Consider the following 17,530-nt stretch of genomic DNA (forward strand, 5'->3'; position numbering starts at 1 on the left):
TCAAGTTTTTACGGCATATGGATTTGGTAAATTGTAGTTTGTACCACTCATCACTGTCGTTAATCTAAACAAACTCCTCCATTTTCGATTCCTTAATATTTATGTTGTTTTTAATCCAAAATGTCTTCTACATTCTGCAATCTAAATGCAAATATCTATCTTGGTGTGACCATCAACTCATCTAAGTAAATGCATGTCTGCTATCCCCATTCAGTTCCCTCCGATGTTACTCAGGTAAATGTGGTCACCCGCTCTGAGACCCACCTACAGCTGGAATGGACCAAAGTCAACAACGACAATAACTACAATTACATACTGAGAGACAGCAATGGAGCAGAGGTTGACATAGCTGGATCAGATGCAGGAACCACAGTGAAACACACAGTCTCATCTCTCTCTGCTGGAACAAACTACTCTTTCACTCTCTTCACTGTTTTTGATGGAGTGAGAAGCACAGGACGCACCTTCTCAGCAGTAACAGGCATGTTCCCTCATGTTCAGTTCCTATGTAGTACATCATACATCACATATCCCATCTTTGCTGAGTAAAGTTAGACTGGGTAAACCCAGCCCAATTTGCCGGCGATTGTTTTCGCCCTGCAGCTCAGGCTGGAAACCTCCACATTTTTCTATCCTACTTCCGTTACAAATCTGCGGGGACCAGTCACAAACTGGCTTATCCTCCTGGTGCACCCGGATTGTTGATCTGATTGATTGAAGGACTGTCCAATTCCGTACAGTCATTTGAACTATGCCCGTTGATCACGCCTCTTGTGCAGTAGAAAATACAGAGCAAACTCCCAAGACTAATGTTCAATCTTAACAGATTGAGCTTGGTCTGGTAATAGCTAAACTAGAGTAAAGGCTTTCAGGGAAAGGAATTAAAGGCCTGGCCCATACAGAAGCCTTTCCCAAATATAAGCAGTTTGAGTTTGGTGATCAAAGCACATAAAAGCCTAAGCCTATCTATGAAGTTTTTACAGGATATGGTTTTGATAAGAGTAGTTTCTGTCACTTTTCACTGTCGTTCATCTAAACAAATTCCTACATTTTCAATTTCTCAATATTTAAGTTGTTTGTAATGCAAAATGTCTTCTACATTCTCTAATCTTAACGCAAATCTCTCATGTTGTGACCATCAAATCATCTGAGTTTATATCTGCTTCCCCATTCAGTTCCTCCTGATGTTACTCTGGTAAATGCAGTCACCCGTTCTGAGACTCACCTAGATCTGGAGTGGACCAAAGTCGACAACAACAATAATTATACTTACGTACTGAGAAACAGCAATGGAGCAGAGGCCAGTATCATTGGATTAGATGAGGAGACCAGAGTGAAACACACAGTCTCGTCTCTCTCTGCTGGGACAAAGTACTCATTCACTCTCTTCACTGTGTTTGAGGGAGTGAGAAGCACAGGCTATACATTCTCAGAGATTACAAGTGAGTTCCCTCCTGACCCAATTTCACCTCACTGACATCATCTCTGTATAGAAACAAAGGAATTGTTCATTTTATGATCAATGATCGTTAACACTAATTTCCTAATGTTGATCATTGCTCTCCCTGCCTCTTTAGTTCCCCCTGATGTTGCTCAGGCAAATGTGGCAACCCTCTCTGAGACTCACCTAGAGCTGGAATGGACCAAAGTCAACAACGACAATAACTACAATTACATACTGAGAGTCAGCAATGGAGCAGAGACAAACATCACTGGATCAGATGCAGGGACCACAGTGAAACACACAGTGGCATCTCTCTCTGCTGGAAAAAACTACTCTTTCACTCTCTTCACTGTGTTTGAGGGAGTGAGCAGCACAGGATTTACCTTCTCAGCAGTAACAGGCATGTTCCCTCATGTTCACTTCCTACTAAATACATCATACATCACATGTCCTATCTTTGCTGATCAAAGGTTTTGTTGTACAGTATATGGATTCGATGAGAGTAGTTTGTGGTACTCACCTAGGAAATTTTTATGGTATGTGGACTTGAGTAGTTTGTTGCACTTTTCATCGTCTTTAATCTATATGACTCCATCTTTTTCAATTCATCAATGTTGTTTGTATTGAAAATTGTCCCTGCATTCTGCAATCTAAATGCAATTCTCTCTCTTGGTGTGACCATAAACTCACGGGTCTTCATGAATACCCCCCCCCCCCCCCCCCTCAAAAAAAAAAAACTAAAAACACACGCACACACATCTTTAGCTCCCTCTGATGTCACTCAGGTAAGGCTGATAACCCGACCTGAGACTCACCTAGAGTTGGAATGGACCAAATTCAACAACAACAATAACTACGATTACATACTGAGAGACAGCAATGGAGCAGAGGTTGACATCACTGGATCAGATGCAGGGACCACAGTGAAACACACAGTTTCATCTCTCTCCGCTGGAACAAAATACTCTTTCACTATCTTCACTGTATTTGAGGGAGTGAGAAGCACAGGATTTCAGTTTTCAGAAGTAACAAGTAAGTTTCTTTTTTATTCAATTTCACCTCACTCACAACCTCTTTGTATAGAAAAATGGAAATATTCATTTTATGATTGATGATCATTAACACTATTTCCTTAATGTTGATAATCGCTCTCCCTGCCCTCTTTAGTTCCCCCTGATGTTACTCAGGTAAATGTGAGAACCCTCTCTGAGACTCACCTAGAGTTGGAATGGAACAAAGTCAACAATGACAATAACTACAATTACATACTGAGAGACAGCAATGGAGCAGAGACAAACATCACTGGATCAGATGCAGGGACCACAGTGAAACACACAGTCTCAGCTCTCTCTGCTGGGACAAAATACTCTTTCACCCTCTTCACTGTGTTTGAGGGAGTGAGAAGCACAGGATTTACCTTCTCAGCAGAAACAGGCACGTTCCCTCATGTTCACTTTCAAAGAAATACATCATACATAAAATGTCCCATCTTTGCTGACCAAAGGTTTTGTCTAAAAGGTATTAAAGGCCTGTCCCATATAGATACCTGTTTCAATTATAGGCAGGTTGAGTGTTGCGATTGCTCAAATAATAACCTGAGCTCTCAATTCAGTTTTTACGGTATATGGATTTGGTAAATAGTAGTTTGTGTGACTCATCACTGTCGTTAATCTTAACAAACTTCTCCATTTTCAATTCCTCATTATTTATGTTGTTTTTAAATCCAGAATTTCTTCTACATTCTGCAATCTAAACACAAATCTCTTTCTTGATGTGTCCATCAAATCATCTGAGTTTATGTCTGCTTCCCCATTCAGTTCCTCCTGATGTTACTCTTATAAATGTGGTCACTCGTTCTGAGACTCATCTAGATCTGGAGTGGACCAAAGTCAACAACGACAATAACTACAACTACATACTGAGAGACAGCAATGGAGCAGAGACCAGCATCACTGGATCAGATGCAGGGACCACAGTGAAACACACAGTCTCATCTCTCTCTGCTGGGACAAAATATCCTTTCACTCTCTTCACTGTGTTTGAGGGAGTGAGAAGCAAAGGATTTCAGTTTTCAGAGGTTACGGGTATGTTGCCTTGTGATTCAATTTTACCTCACTGACATCATCTCCAAATAGAAACAAAGGAATTGTTAATTTTATGATATGATGATCATTAACATTATTTTCCTAATGTTGATAATTGCCCTCCCTGCCTCTTCAGTTCCCCATGATGTTACTCTGGTAAATGTGGCAACTCTCTCTGAGAATCAACTAGAGCTGAAGTGGACCAAAGTCAACAACGACAATAACTACAACTACATACTGAGAGTCAGCAATGGAGCAGAGACCAGCATCTCTGGATCAGATGCAGGGACCACAGTGAACCACACAGTTGCATCTCTCTCTGCTGGGACAAAGTACTCCTTCACTCTCTTCACTGCGTTTGAGGGAGTGAGAAGCACAGCATTTACCTTCTCAGCAGTAACAGGCATGTTCCCTCATGTTCAATTCCTACGAAATACATCAAACATCACATGTCCCATCTTTGCTGGTTTTGTTGTAAGGTATATGGATTTGATGAGAGTAGTTTGTGCTACTCACTAATCAAGTTTTTATGGTATATGGTTTTGGGTAGTTTGTTTCATTTTTCACTGTCTTTAATCTAAATAACTCCTCCTTCAATTCTTCAATATATTGTTTGTATTCAAAATTATCCCTGCATTCTGCAATCTAAGTGCAATTCTCTCTCTTGGTGTGACCATAAATTCATGTGTGTTTATGACCCCTCCCCCCCGCCCACACACACACACACACACACACACACACACACACACACATCTTCAGCTCCCAGTGATGTTACTCAGGTAAGGCTGATAACCCGCTCGGAGGATCACCTAGAGTTGGAATGGACCAAAGTCAACGACAACAAGAACTACAATTACATTCTGAGATACAGCAATGGAGCAGAGAACAGCATCACTGGATCAGATGCAGGGACCACAGTGAAACACACAGTCTCACATCTCTCTGCTGGGACAAAGTACTCATTCACTCTCTTCACTGTGTTTGACGGAGTGAGAAGCACAGGGTATACATTCTCAGCAGTTACAAGTAAGTTCTTTCCTATTTGAAATCCCTGTAAAATACAGTAGGGTCACTGCAAAAACAAACCAGATGTTAATTGTATATTACTTGTATTTTTCTCAATGTGTCCCATTAAAAAAATATTTTATTCTAGTAATTCAAAATACATATACTTTGGAGTTGATTTGGAGATTATTTTTTACTGTGATAATTCCTCTCAATATCTCAGTAATCTATCCTCCTTTTTAAAATGTGCAAATGTAATTTCTTTGTATCCCAAATATTTCCCTTGTATCCCTCCTGTTGTCTCTGTTCATTTTAAAGGGGAACTATGCAGGTTTTTTAGCTAAATTTACGTTAACTGAACAGCTTCGGAGTCATTGGAATGGTTATATGACTTTTTTCGGGTTGAATGGTGGCCATCTTACTTTCCCCTAGCGCCTGTGAGCAGAAAAACCACCCTTGCAACTTTGGGCCTGCAGGCTGACAGCCTCAGAGACAGAAAGTCTTGCAGCCTCGCGATGTAACAAATTGCTTTATTGCACTACACACATGCACGCCATGCACCGGCTACAACAAGGTAGTGATTGAGTTTCTCAGACATTTGTCATGGCAGAGCCAGCGAAAAGAAGCAGAAAGTGAGTAAACCGTTGTCAGAGGAACAGGGAAAGAGGAAACGGCAGACTGACGATTGAGGAGTGTCGTAAAAAATATATACCGTATTTTCTGTACTTCTGCCATGATGGATTTTCCGCCATTTTGGATTTCATCAAAAACACTTAAAATGTATCAGGGGTCACATACTTTCTCTGATTCCCACCAAATTTTACACAGATCATCTTCAGACCAAGCCTCACAAAAGTTATCACTTTTCGTCTTCGGAAGTATTACCGTTCGCCCGTAACAGCCAATCAAAATTTGCGGCGAAACCGCCAAACAGGAAGTGAGCTCAGCAACCCTTGCAGTCATCAAATCCAAACTTGGTATATGGACTCATGACCCCATCAGGAGGACGCTCTAGAAATTTGGTGACCTTTGATCTCTAGGGGGCGCTGTAAATCAGTAACATGCCTTTTGGACTGTAGCTGCTGTTGTGCCTAGAATTACAATGTACTAGTGGTGTCTGGTAATACTGTGGAAGATCCTTATGTCGACAGATGGCAATTCATGACATCAACATAATTGATTTGGCCGCCATATTGGATTTAATCAAAAACACGTACGAATTTTCGCAGGTCACAATTTTCAGCGGATCCTCACCAAAATTGGCAGAGAACATCTTCAGACCATGCCTTATCAGTGCATCGCTTTTTGGAACGATCGAAACTTGCGGCGAAGCCGCCAAACAGGAAGTGAGCTCATATCTCAGCAACTCTGCCATGTATCATAACCAAACTTGCTACATAGGTTCAGGACCCCATTAGGAGGACGCTCAAAAAATGTGTTGACCTTTGACCTGTAGGGGGTGCTGCAATTAGCAATATTGCATTTTGATCTGTAGTTGCGATGTGTTTTATCGATCTTTTATTTTTGGATGTGAAACTGATGACAACATGTTCCATCCAGTTCATTCTAATGTGTGCGTGGTAGGGCGGGGTGGGACGGGCAGGGGTGATTAGGTGGGGGGGCTGGCTGGCGGAGGCGGTGGCAATACTCAGCCCTGTTTCAGCCCTACAAAATCAGTTATGTTTGTTGTGACACTTGTTGAAAGTGTTGATCGCGAGTGTCTGCTGAGTTATATCTTGTCGCCGTGGCTACTCCGGCCTATTCTGCTTGGCCCCCTCATTGCTGCTTGCAGCTATATTTATTATATGCAATGGGAGTCTATGGCAGCCCATAGAACCGTATGGTAAAAAGTTGGGAAATTGGCACACTGATTGGGGACGGTCCCATGATTCATGTCACCAAGTTTCATGTCGGCAACTCGAACCCTCTAGCGCCACCAACAGGCCAAAGTTGGATGTGCGTTCATGCACGTAACTTTTGACCTGTTGGTCCGATTTTCAAAAGTCAGGTATTGTTGGAATAACTGGACCAAGCCGAGTTCAACACACCCACGTCATTTTCCGCCATGATGGATTTTCTGCCATTTTGGATTTCATCAAAAACACTTAAAATGTATCAGACATACTGTCTCTGATTCCCACCAAATTTGACACAGATCATCTTCAGACTAAGCCTCACAAAAGTTATCACTTTTTGTCTTCGGAAGTATTACCGTTCGCCCGTTAAAGCCAATCAAAATTTGCGGCGAAGCCGCCAAACAGGAAGTGAGCTCATATCTCAGCAACCCTTGCATGTATCAAAACCAAACTTGGTACATTGACTCATGACCCCATCAGGAGAACCCTCAAGAAATTTGGTGACCTTTGACCTCTAGGGGGCGCTGTAATTCACAAACATGCCTTTTGGCTTGTAGCTGCTGCTGTGCTTAGAATTAAATTGTACTAGTGATGTCTGGTAATACTGTGAAAGGTCCTTAGGTCAACTGAGGGCAACTTGTCACATCAATATAATTTATTCGGCCGCCATATTTGATTTGATCAAAAACACCAACAATTTCGCACAGGTCACAAATTTCATCTGATCTTCACCAAAATTGGCACAGACCATCTTCAGACCATGCCTTGTCACTTAATTTATTTCTGTAACAATTGATAGAAGCGTTCGCCCGTCACATCCAATCGAAATTTGTGGCGAAGCCGCCAAACAGGAAGTGAGCTCATATCTCAGCAATCATTGCATGTATCAAAACCAAACTTGGTACATGGACTCATGACCCCATCAGGTGAATGCCGAAGAAATTTTGAGACCTTTGACCTCTAGGGTCACTGCAATTAGCAAAAATGCATTTTGCCTTGTAACTTTTGACGTGCTAGACGTGAAACTTGCTTTGACAGCTTATGGCCATACGTCTGATTGCAGCATTGAGCTAACAGCATTTCGTTGCCATGGTTACTCATCGCTGCTTGCAGCTATATTTGCTCATTGATATTACTGCACTACCGATAACGGAAAGAGGGGCTGTTTACATTTGGTTGTAGTCTTCCGCGACACTTTCTTTTACTGTCTATGCGCTAGACACCGAGTTCCGTACAGCTTCCTTATACGGCAAAGTGGTTGTCGCCATCAAGTGGTCGGGAGTGTGCTAACGCTTCAGACTCAAATATCGAGCGGAACTTTATACGCAGTTGTGATGTATCTGAAAAAATAGTTCCACACTTGCAAATAATATGGATGGAAATCATACATTGCGCCGATATATTTGTTTTTAATCATCAACAAACACCACTAACCACTCAGTGAGTTGCACAGTTTTGAAAACGAACGTTAAGGGTTGTTTTAAGGACAATACCGAAATTATCGCTTGATCTTTCTAGATTACCAGGGTCTCGATTATCCAGGCTATATAAGTCGCACCTGACTATAAGTTGCAGGACCAGCCAAACTGTGAAAAAAAGTGTGACTTATAGTCAGGAAAAAAACGATACTCTGAAGCTGTAGGGGGAGCTCTGCAGAGAAACGAGCGAAGAAATTGGCAAAACGGCATAGTTTCTCTTTAAATCTCTCTTTTGCCATGACCTGACAATCAACTTCTCTGTGTTTCTGGCTGTTGTCGCCACCCCCCTTTAGGTCACTCTGATGTTACTCAGGTAAATGTAGTCACACGCTCTGAGACTCAGCTAAAGCTGGAGTGGACCAAAGTCAACAACAACAATAATTATACTTACATACTGAGAGTCAGCAATGGAGCAGAGACCAGAATCACTGGATCAGATGCAGGGACCACAGTGAAACACACAGTCTCATCCCTCTCTACTGGGACAAAATACTCTTTCACTCTCTTCACTCTGTTTGAGGGAGTGAGAAGCACAGGATTTCAGTTTTCAGAAGTTACGGGTAAGTTCCCTCTTTATTCAGTTTCACACCACTAACATTATCTCCAAATAGAAACAGCGGAAATGTTCAGTTTACGATTGATTGAAGCGTAATTCTGGAGTGATTTCAACCCAGGGTCTATTTCACCATGACAACAAGTCAAACACTAGCCTGGTCCTACCAGACTCTCGTACATTTCATAATGTACAGAGAGTCTGGCCACTTTCCAAGCGTTAACTTTCTTGAAGGTGAGTACTCTGTTTAGTTTAAAACTATTGGATCTGCCCAGAGCCACTCTGGATCTGCCATAACCAGTCGCTAACGTTTGGTCGTGACGTATGTCTGGCTCAAACTAGCGCATGACCTCAATGTCATCGTTCTCAGCCACTCCCTCTGTTTGCTGATTGGACCTGCAGATTTTTGCAGGAGAAAATCCATGAATATACCGCAGACCCAGACGATGTACTAAAGGGAAATGAAAATTGAGCGGAAGTACGTAGGAGGCAAGGGCGGAGTGGCAATCAGGACGATCGGGAGTTTTCCTGGTCGGTCGGCCGAGGAGTGTGACTAATTAGTGGGCCACTCAGGCTGATAAATGGTTTGTGGAACTCGTTGGAACTGTCTATATAAGCCTACATATGCCTACTTTAATCGTTCTCTACAAACCTATTCAAAGTGCCTGGTTTTTCAATTATTTAATTACTTGTGTTATTAGGTTGACATTGTCTGTAGGCTAGGCCTTTTTTAAATGTACAGGCAACTATTGGAGCGCTATGATAGGCCTACCCAGATATGTCCTTGCATGATGCTTGACATTTCCATCCACCCACAAAGCTGTTTTTATACTGCACTTAAATATCTAGTTCCTTACACATTTTTTGAAAGTGCCTGGTTTGTCGTTGATTGGCTTGTTGCATTAGCACTATCCATAGTTTCTTTCTCCAAATGTAGCCTATACGTAGCCTAGAGTTTTCAACAGGCCTGAAAATTACAACCCGACCCGACCCGGCCCCTGGCTTTTAAAGCCCGGAACCGATGTAACCCGACACATCAACATGAATTATCTGCCCGAACCCAGCCCGCGGCCCGACGTAAAACATACGTTTTGACTGTTAAACCCTGACTTTATTTAGGTGAAGATTCAATACATTAGCGTGACAATTTACTTAAAACGGTGATTTTCTCCTCTTCTGGCGTAGGCTATGGTGACGGAAGAACCATGCGAACTTTGGATGCGGTTATCTTAGCGATGCTTTTTGCAACACCCTCGATATAGGCTACATGTCGTTGTAAAGCTTAGTTTATGGCCGTTCATGTGAGCACAATAACTTAATTTTGTAAATTTTACCAAAGCGACTGGTTTCGCCTTGCAGGGTCACATATTTCATCAGCACCTTGCATTTTGAGCATTGCACATAACCTGTAGAATTTCCATCAAAATCCAGCACCACTCCAAACACTTTCCAGACCTCTGATTTTCCCACTCCTGTAGGAGCGACGGTGAATTCACCTGCGGCAAGTTTACTTTTCACCAACTCCATCTTCTTATCCAGGCTAAAGGCGTGCACGCAGCGGTGTCAGGTCTGCCCCTGCCCCTCTCCATGATGCACGTTGCACGCAGCAACCAGACTTTCTTTACGGTAAACAGCAGCGATGATTAATAAAAAAAAAAAATTCACTGAGCGGAAAAGATTAAGCCCGAGGTCCGACCCGACCCGAGTCATTTCCTTATATTTTCGACCCGAATCCGGCCCGAACCTGCGGGTCCCGTCGGGTTTGTCGGGCCGACCCGACCCGTTGAGAACTCTAACGTAGCCTATTAGTATTTTAAATTGACATATATTTTGTTTGTGCTATTGATGTGTGTGTGTGTTGGGGGGGAATGGGGGCGGTGCCGTCAGAATTTTCCCAGTGGATTTTAGTGCCCCACTCCGCCCCTGGTAGGAGGGCGGCGCCAGGCTAGTCAAACACCTTCAAGAGCTAGATTACATTGACCAAAGGAGTATCGGGTTTGACCGGCTTCAGCACCTCCAGCCAAAAGGCTAACAGTGGAAGTGCTTGGGGCAGGCTGCCAAACAAATCCAAAGGAACATTTTTAACCACTTATCATGCTAAAAATAGCACCATACTTCTGCAGTAGAATGAATAGGGCCCCTACACATAAAACGAAGCATCAATAACTTAGTAAGTGTACCGGGAGTTTATTTAAAAATACTGTTTTACAAGACTTACCTACCACCTTCGGTCACCTCCATGTTGTGGAGATTGGGAAAGTCTGTTTATTAGTTGATTACTGAATGTAATGCAAAAGGAAGGAGTCCATAGAAGCTTAGTTCCAGAAATGCTGTATACTTTGCTGTTTTTGGCAGTTTGGTCAAATATCAGGTAATAATAGTTAGTGAATTATACATTCACAAACTTTCCTCATTGAACTGAACTTCGTTGCATTTGGTAATTGATTTGTATGGACTTTCCCCAGATGGAGGCGACCATAAGGTAGGCTACCGACTTGTAAAACAGTCTTTTTTAATAAACTCCCGGTAGACTTGCTAAGTTATTGATGCTTCATTTTATGTTTAGGGGCCCTATTAATACTACTGCAAAAGTATGGTGCTATTTTGAGCATGAGGGTGTGTTCGACTCATTGTCATGGTGAAAGAGTTGAAATCGCTCCAAAATTACGCTTAAACACTATTTTCTTAATGTTGATAATTTCCCTCCCTGCCCCCTTTAGTTCCCCTTGATGTTACTCAGGTAAATGTGGTCACCCGCTCTGAGACTCAGCTGGAGCTGGAGTGGACCAAAGTCAATAACAACAGGAACTACAATTACATACTGAGAGACAGCAATGGAGCAAAGACCAGCATCACTGGATCAGATGCAGGGACCACAATGAAACACACAGTCTCACCTCTCTGTGCTGGGATAAAATACTCTTTCACTCTCTTCACTGTGTTTGAGGGAGTGAGCAGCACAGGATATAAATTCTCAGTTGTTACAAGTAAGTACCCTCCTGATTCAAATCTATGTAACACATATGGTCACTTGGCAAAAACACAGCAGATTCTCCTGCAAAGTCATGTCCTTTCTAAAAGCCACAGTTCAGTTTCATGGTAGTCAAATGATTTGGTGTAGACTGAGGGAAAGTAAAGGACATAGATGTAAATAATTACAACTGATTAACACAGTGTTTCAGGAAGATGGCAGGGAGAAGTGTAATTTACTTAGAAATATCAACAATATAAAATACGGACAACAGCTTTTTGTGCTCATTTTATTTTTGTCTAGGCCTATATTACCCAGTCAACCTCTTAACATTCTGACCAGCACATCATTTTGACTTTTTATCTTAAAAATATGAATAGATGGATTTTGTTTCTAATCTATTCAAATTTGTACAATTAAAAACACTTATTTTTTCTTGTATCAAAGAAATCAACTGTGCTGCCTCACGGTGGAACGTCAGCAACTCCACCATTGAGGCAGAGGTTTTAGGGCTGTTCTCCATGGCAACAGCTCATAATGGGAGTGATGGTGATGTGACTGGCACTGTGAGGAGAAAGAAAGTGTCCTTCTCTAACCTTTACCCTGGGGCTACTTACAATGTGTCGCTCTATTATCAGTTAGATGAAGAACAACTTTTACAATGTTCACACAGTGTAACATTAGGTGAGTTTGTTACTTTACTAGTCTTTGATTACTATTTACTAGTCTTTGATTTAGAACATTCACAATTCTTGATGCACACCAAGAGTACAACCAATTTGAATAGCCTATGTGTATACATGTTTATATTATACATGTTATAATTGATTAATTAATTGATTTGAATTGAGTGAAAGACATCTATCTGTCTATCTATCTATCTATCTATCTATCTATTACAATATTAAAGGAGAATTCCGGTGTGATATTGACCTAAAGTGTATTGAAACATGATACCGAGTGTGAACGTATGTCTCATAGCCCATCTCGGCTTGTCCCCTGCACTCCAAAATCTGGCGCTAGTTAGCCGATGCTACCAACAGCTTTTTCAATAGTGGTGCTTCGGCATCGGGCTAGCCATGCAAATAAATCACTGTTTTACACCCATTTACGAGGCTCAATGTATCTCCACACTTCATTGGTAGACTTCCGAGGGCCCTGACATTTAAAACGAGGTCTTTAGGTCAATATCACACCGGAATTCTCCTTTAAAGGTTGATATATATACAATAAAAGTGATACTGCTAGTGCTGAAATGTCTTTAATCTGTTATTGTTCATCTCTACAGTTCCAGCAACAGTGACCAGTTTGTCCTGTGAAAGCAGAAACCATTCTGTGTTTTTGAAGTGGGAGGAACCATTTGGTCTCTGGACTGAAGCAGAGGTGAATGTGATTGGTATAGGGTCTCAGTTAGTAAGGAGAACAGATGTTAAGATAGCTGGACTTGAGCCTTCTCGGACCTACAATATCAGTGTCACATCACTCTCTGGAGCTGTGAGGGGTCCAAATCAGTGGACCAGCTGTCAAACAACAAGTTCAAGTAAGAACCAGCAAACTATCACCCTATTACAACAAACAACAGACCAAACTATTGACATCAGACACATGTCTAATTTAGAATTAAATTGTTCTGGGCCCTGTCAGTTAATGTTTGATTTTCCAAGGAGTGAAATCAGAAGTTACATTTTTAGGGATTTGGTTTTGTAGGCTTAGGCTACAAAAGTGCCCCAAAGGTGCTACTCTCTGTGTCACTGTATAATTTCCGCCTTATATTGGAAAAGTGGCCAGTTTTTGAAATTGGTTTCAATGAGAGAGGGTTTAGACAGATCTGGCAGAACAAATGTAATGAGCTCTTAGATTCATCAGGTTCCCATGCTAGGAATCAATAAAGTAAACATTTGGTGTAATGTTATCTCTTGTGTTTGTTTTTGATATCTCTTGTGTTCTTGTCTTCTTGTCTGTTCCCCTCAGTGGTGGTCTTGGTACCAGAGGTTGTCATCATGCTGCTGGGTCTCCTGACTTCAATGGGATATTTTTAACAAATAGCCATCAAGTTGGTTTGTGAGACACTACACAAACATTTACTGCAAGTTTTTTTTGCAAAAAATCCAATACTACAACAGCATTCTGTATTACCATAAACTATCCACTGCAAACAACCAGATTGTTTTTTTTTTTCAAATTTTCTTTACACTGTTTGTGGGACTGTAATGTGTTACCCTGCAGTCCCTCTTTCAAACAGTGTAAACAAGTACTGTATGACTAGAAGTTGTAAGCCTATTGAAATTATCATCATTTTTTTTACGGTAATATTAATAGTCTTCATTTCAAATTAAAAGTACTGTATATAAAAGTGAACCATCTCTGTCTGTCCGTGTGTCTATTCTTCATTCTTCATATTCTTCACACTTACATCATAAGTCAGGTTTAATTATTCTGATTTTAAATGTGTAGTGGCAGTGCAGAAATTGTGGTGACATTTCCCTTAAGCATTTACAGGTTAAATGTTCTAGGATGTGAACCCCAGAAAATTTATTTAACAGCACCCGAGCGGGGATTTGCTGAGATACCACAACTTGTGAGGACCTGGAATGCCTTTAGTCCAATCTGAAATTAATAAATAGTTTGCTGTATAAGCAATACAGTGGGCAATACAGTCGGTTTCTATTTGTTTTTGTACATAACCTACTGTAAATAAAACATAAATATGGAGATACTGAGTTTGTGACTTGCTTTTGTTTCAGTTGTGTATTTTAGCTAGGTTGTAGCCACCTAGCTTGCGACGCTATACGTTAGCCTATAGGCCTATGCTGTAACTGTAGCCTGGCTACATTACAGTACAGCAAGGAAAATGAACAAACAGAATAGTCACAAAGAAATAACTCTAGTAGGCTACCAAATAGCCTATTTAAACTCCCAAAGTGAACTGGCAAAATGTAGGACTCACCACTCTAGCATCATCATTACATGACACCGTACATCCCACCTCACGCTACAGTACATCAGCTTCAAACATCACCACTCAACAGATGGCCGATCTGGAGTCCTGGAGATGGGAGGCAAGAGGCACAAGAGCCAGCCACACTCGCCTCTCCGTCAAGAGGTCACTTACTGTGGACCAAAGCATCACATACCCTACTTCAATGAGGACGATCCCTGCCAGTTTGCCTGCTTGAGGTTGGCCCTGCAGACAGCATCCTGTCCACTGAAACCACATATAGCAACAGTAGGTAGTAGGTACCCCTTACGATGGAGAGCTGTATGACAGCCTCACAAACTGGCCCTGCAGCACATCAATGAAGTGCTGGTGGAACCACCAGTCAGAAGTGGGGACAACACAGGGTTCCGCCTGTTTGCTCTGAAGATGAGAGCCCTTGTGGGAATGTTGGACCAGCTGGGGAATGAGGGAAGAACAGACTTTGAGTGTGGGTCACACGTGTCACGCTGTCCAAGCTGCTTCATGACAAGCAAGCGCGCTTTAAGCATTTTGTCAACAAACCTTTGCACGCCCATCCCGACTCTGCTGGACTTTGCAGAGTGGGTGGAGTATAAAGTCCGCATCCAAGAGGATAATGGCTTAATTAGTCCCTCTGAGGCCCAGTGAAGAGGGAACCAGACCGTCGTTGACTATGACACCATGATGAAGTTAGTTTCACTTTGCCTATGCGTTCAAATAACAGATGAGTGCAGATGTGTGAAGCCTATACTCTGCTAGGTTTTAGAAAAGCATGGTTTAGTGTAATACCTGTTTCATACGGTCTTGCATGCAAGCAGATTCCTTCAAGTGCTTTGCTGACTATCAAAATACCGATGCGGTGTTTGAAGTTGCACTGCTTGCTGTTAAAGGGAATGACAGATGTCATTCTCATTGGTTTAAAGAAGCCCTATGCAACAATTTTAGCAAAAATTACCTTAATTATACAGGTTGAGAGTCGTTGTGATGGTTCTACAACACTTTCTGGGTCGTTTGGTGTGTGCTTCGTCTCCCCCTATCGCTTCTCCAATCGGTTACACCATTTGACATTTCTACTTAAAAGCAAAATTTGCAGGCATTATTATGGACAACTATGTACACACTTGACCTTTATGTGAATATTCAAACACAGTTTTTACATTAAATTCAATATTTTATGATTATTATGATTTATCAATATTTTCAAGAGGTCATACCATTTAACATGTAACCTAAGCTTACCTGACCATGGCCTAAAACACTATTTTGTTACTAACCTTGACTCATAGCAGTGTGGGTCTTCAAGGGTCCTTCTCTGACATAATTTTCTGTCACATGATCCTGTCACATAATAGTACTTACAAAATGGCTCCTTAAATGGTGGTTACACCACTTGACATTTCAAGTGGTTGATGTGACAGACATGATTCCCCATATTAATTAAAACATTCAGAACAATGGGATTTCATTACTTCTATTGAACATTGAAAAGTTGTTGTGCAAGATCATGCCAGATTATTTTAGAAGGGATTTTGGAGAGAATTTCACTTTTTTTTTCAGCAAGTGTAATTATTTGGTTCATGTTTTTGTGGTTATACCGTATTGACATTTTTACCCAAATTCAGTTAATACTCTCTCCAAATTTAATAAATCCAAAACTTTAAGATTGGGGTTTGATGAAAATGATGTTTGAAATTAATTTGTCACATTATTTTCAAATTTTAACAATTTTAAATGTATCTAACCCATATGTACACAAAAAATGAGCGTCACATCATTGACCCATTTATGTATTAAACTACTGTGTATTTTACAAAATCTAAGTAGGAAAAGGCCAATCAAATAAGATTAATATTTCAGCAAAGCAGTCAAGGAAACGGCATAGTCATTGCGTGGAGTCGAGCATGAAACATGAAGGGGGATAACGCCAGAAATGGGCAATACCTTAACTGATTGATCTGAAACGTTACAAAATATTAAATATCATTATTCTGAGGATATTCACATGTGTAATTTCCATGCCTAACATAGCGCCACCATCTGGCCAACCAAAAAGTGTATCAGAAATGTTCTTTGCTTAAAATGAATGGTCTGAAATTTCTCAGGTTAATATATATGATGACACCCATGGGCCTGCCTTGCATTGCACCCCCACCTGGCCAAGCAAGTAAATGTGCTAGAAAATAACATGCAAAAACAAATAGCACAAGCATCAAATATGTAAATTTCACAAACGGAACACGTCGGTGCTTTGTTGGATTCCGAAATGTCACGGGTTGCGGCCCGCAGGTGCTCGGGCCCGATATTGCCGCTTGCGGCTATATTATTATTATTAGTAGTATTATTATATTCTATATTAGGCTATATTAATTTCAAATGGCAGCACAATTTATTGCAGTAGTTTTACCGTCTTTGTTTAGCCTTACTTAACAACATGCTTTTAATATATCCTGTTTATTCTTCAGTTTGCCTTTAAACAAGCTGGTCATAGCCTTGGAACACCTAGACCTTCACATTTGTAGGCTACAGTTGGGAGTGCATGGGTCTGAAAAAGGTTCATGGTGAGAGGTGCTGTACACATTAAAACTTTTTGCCTTTTATCTTGATTTTACCTGCATTTCAGTACTGAAAACAAACACTCTTGATGGTCTTTAAATGTTTTTTTTCAGCAGCTGAAAAGTCTTGGTATGTGTAATACAGTCTTCTATAGCTCCATTAAACAACATGAATAAAATTGAAGAGTACTGTAGCAGCAATATAAGGAAATCATTTTAATCAGGGTTTTTCCCCATATCAAGTTAATGTTCAGTCAGTCTATTGTTTATCAACTTCTATGTAAATTTGCAGAAGGATGTTGATAGGGGAAGAGATTGCAAATCTCACACAGTTTCTTGGTATTTTACTGCCACCATTGCTGAAACACAACTGACATAGTTGTAACCATGGAGTTTATAGTGTGGTTCCTTTGTATGTGTGCAACTTCTCTGTGGGTAAGCAATCTTTCCTAACAATGTTGTGTACTTGACAGAAAATGTAGTTATTACTTATAGATTATAACTGCAATTTGTATTGTAAGTTTTTTTTTTATTTATAAAATTGTGTTAATTAAATGAGGAATGCATTAAGTTAATGTTCGTTACATGGGAGTGTACAAAAAGACTTGCATCACAATTCTAACAAACTGTT

The 17,530-nt window shown here is 40.9% G+C and overlaps 1 protein-coding gene across 1 annotated transcript in view; it reads left to right on the plus strand.

The window, feature by feature from the left end:
* Window positions 1–17,530, plus strand: part of LOC121700720 — a 96,562-nt gene that overhangs the window by 26,150 nt on the left and 52,882 nt on the right. The window contains exons 38-44 of the mRNA XM_042083922.1: window positions 215–481; window positions 1,176–1,442; window positions 1,578–1,844; window positions 2,612–2,878; window positions 3,262–3,528; window positions 3,665–3,931; window positions 4,288–4,554. Of these exons, the coding sequence (XP_041939856.1) occupies window positions 215–481; window positions 1,176–1,442; window positions 1,578–1,844; window positions 2,612–2,878; window positions 3,262–3,528; window positions 3,665–3,931; window positions 4,288–4,554 (1,869 nt within the window). The remainder of the gene's footprint in view (window positions 1–214; window positions 482–1,175; window positions 1,443–1,577; window positions 1,845–2,611; window positions 2,879–3,261; window positions 3,529–3,664; window positions 3,932–4,287; window positions 4,555–17,530) is intronic.

This window comes from Alosa sapidissima, chromosome 24, assembly GCF_018492685.1.
Source record: "Alosa sapidissima isolate fAloSap1 chromosome 24, fAloSap1.pri, whole genome shotgun sequence".
NCBI lineage: Eukaryota > Metazoa > Chordata > Actinopteri > Clupeiformes > Clupeidae > Alosa > Alosa sapidissima.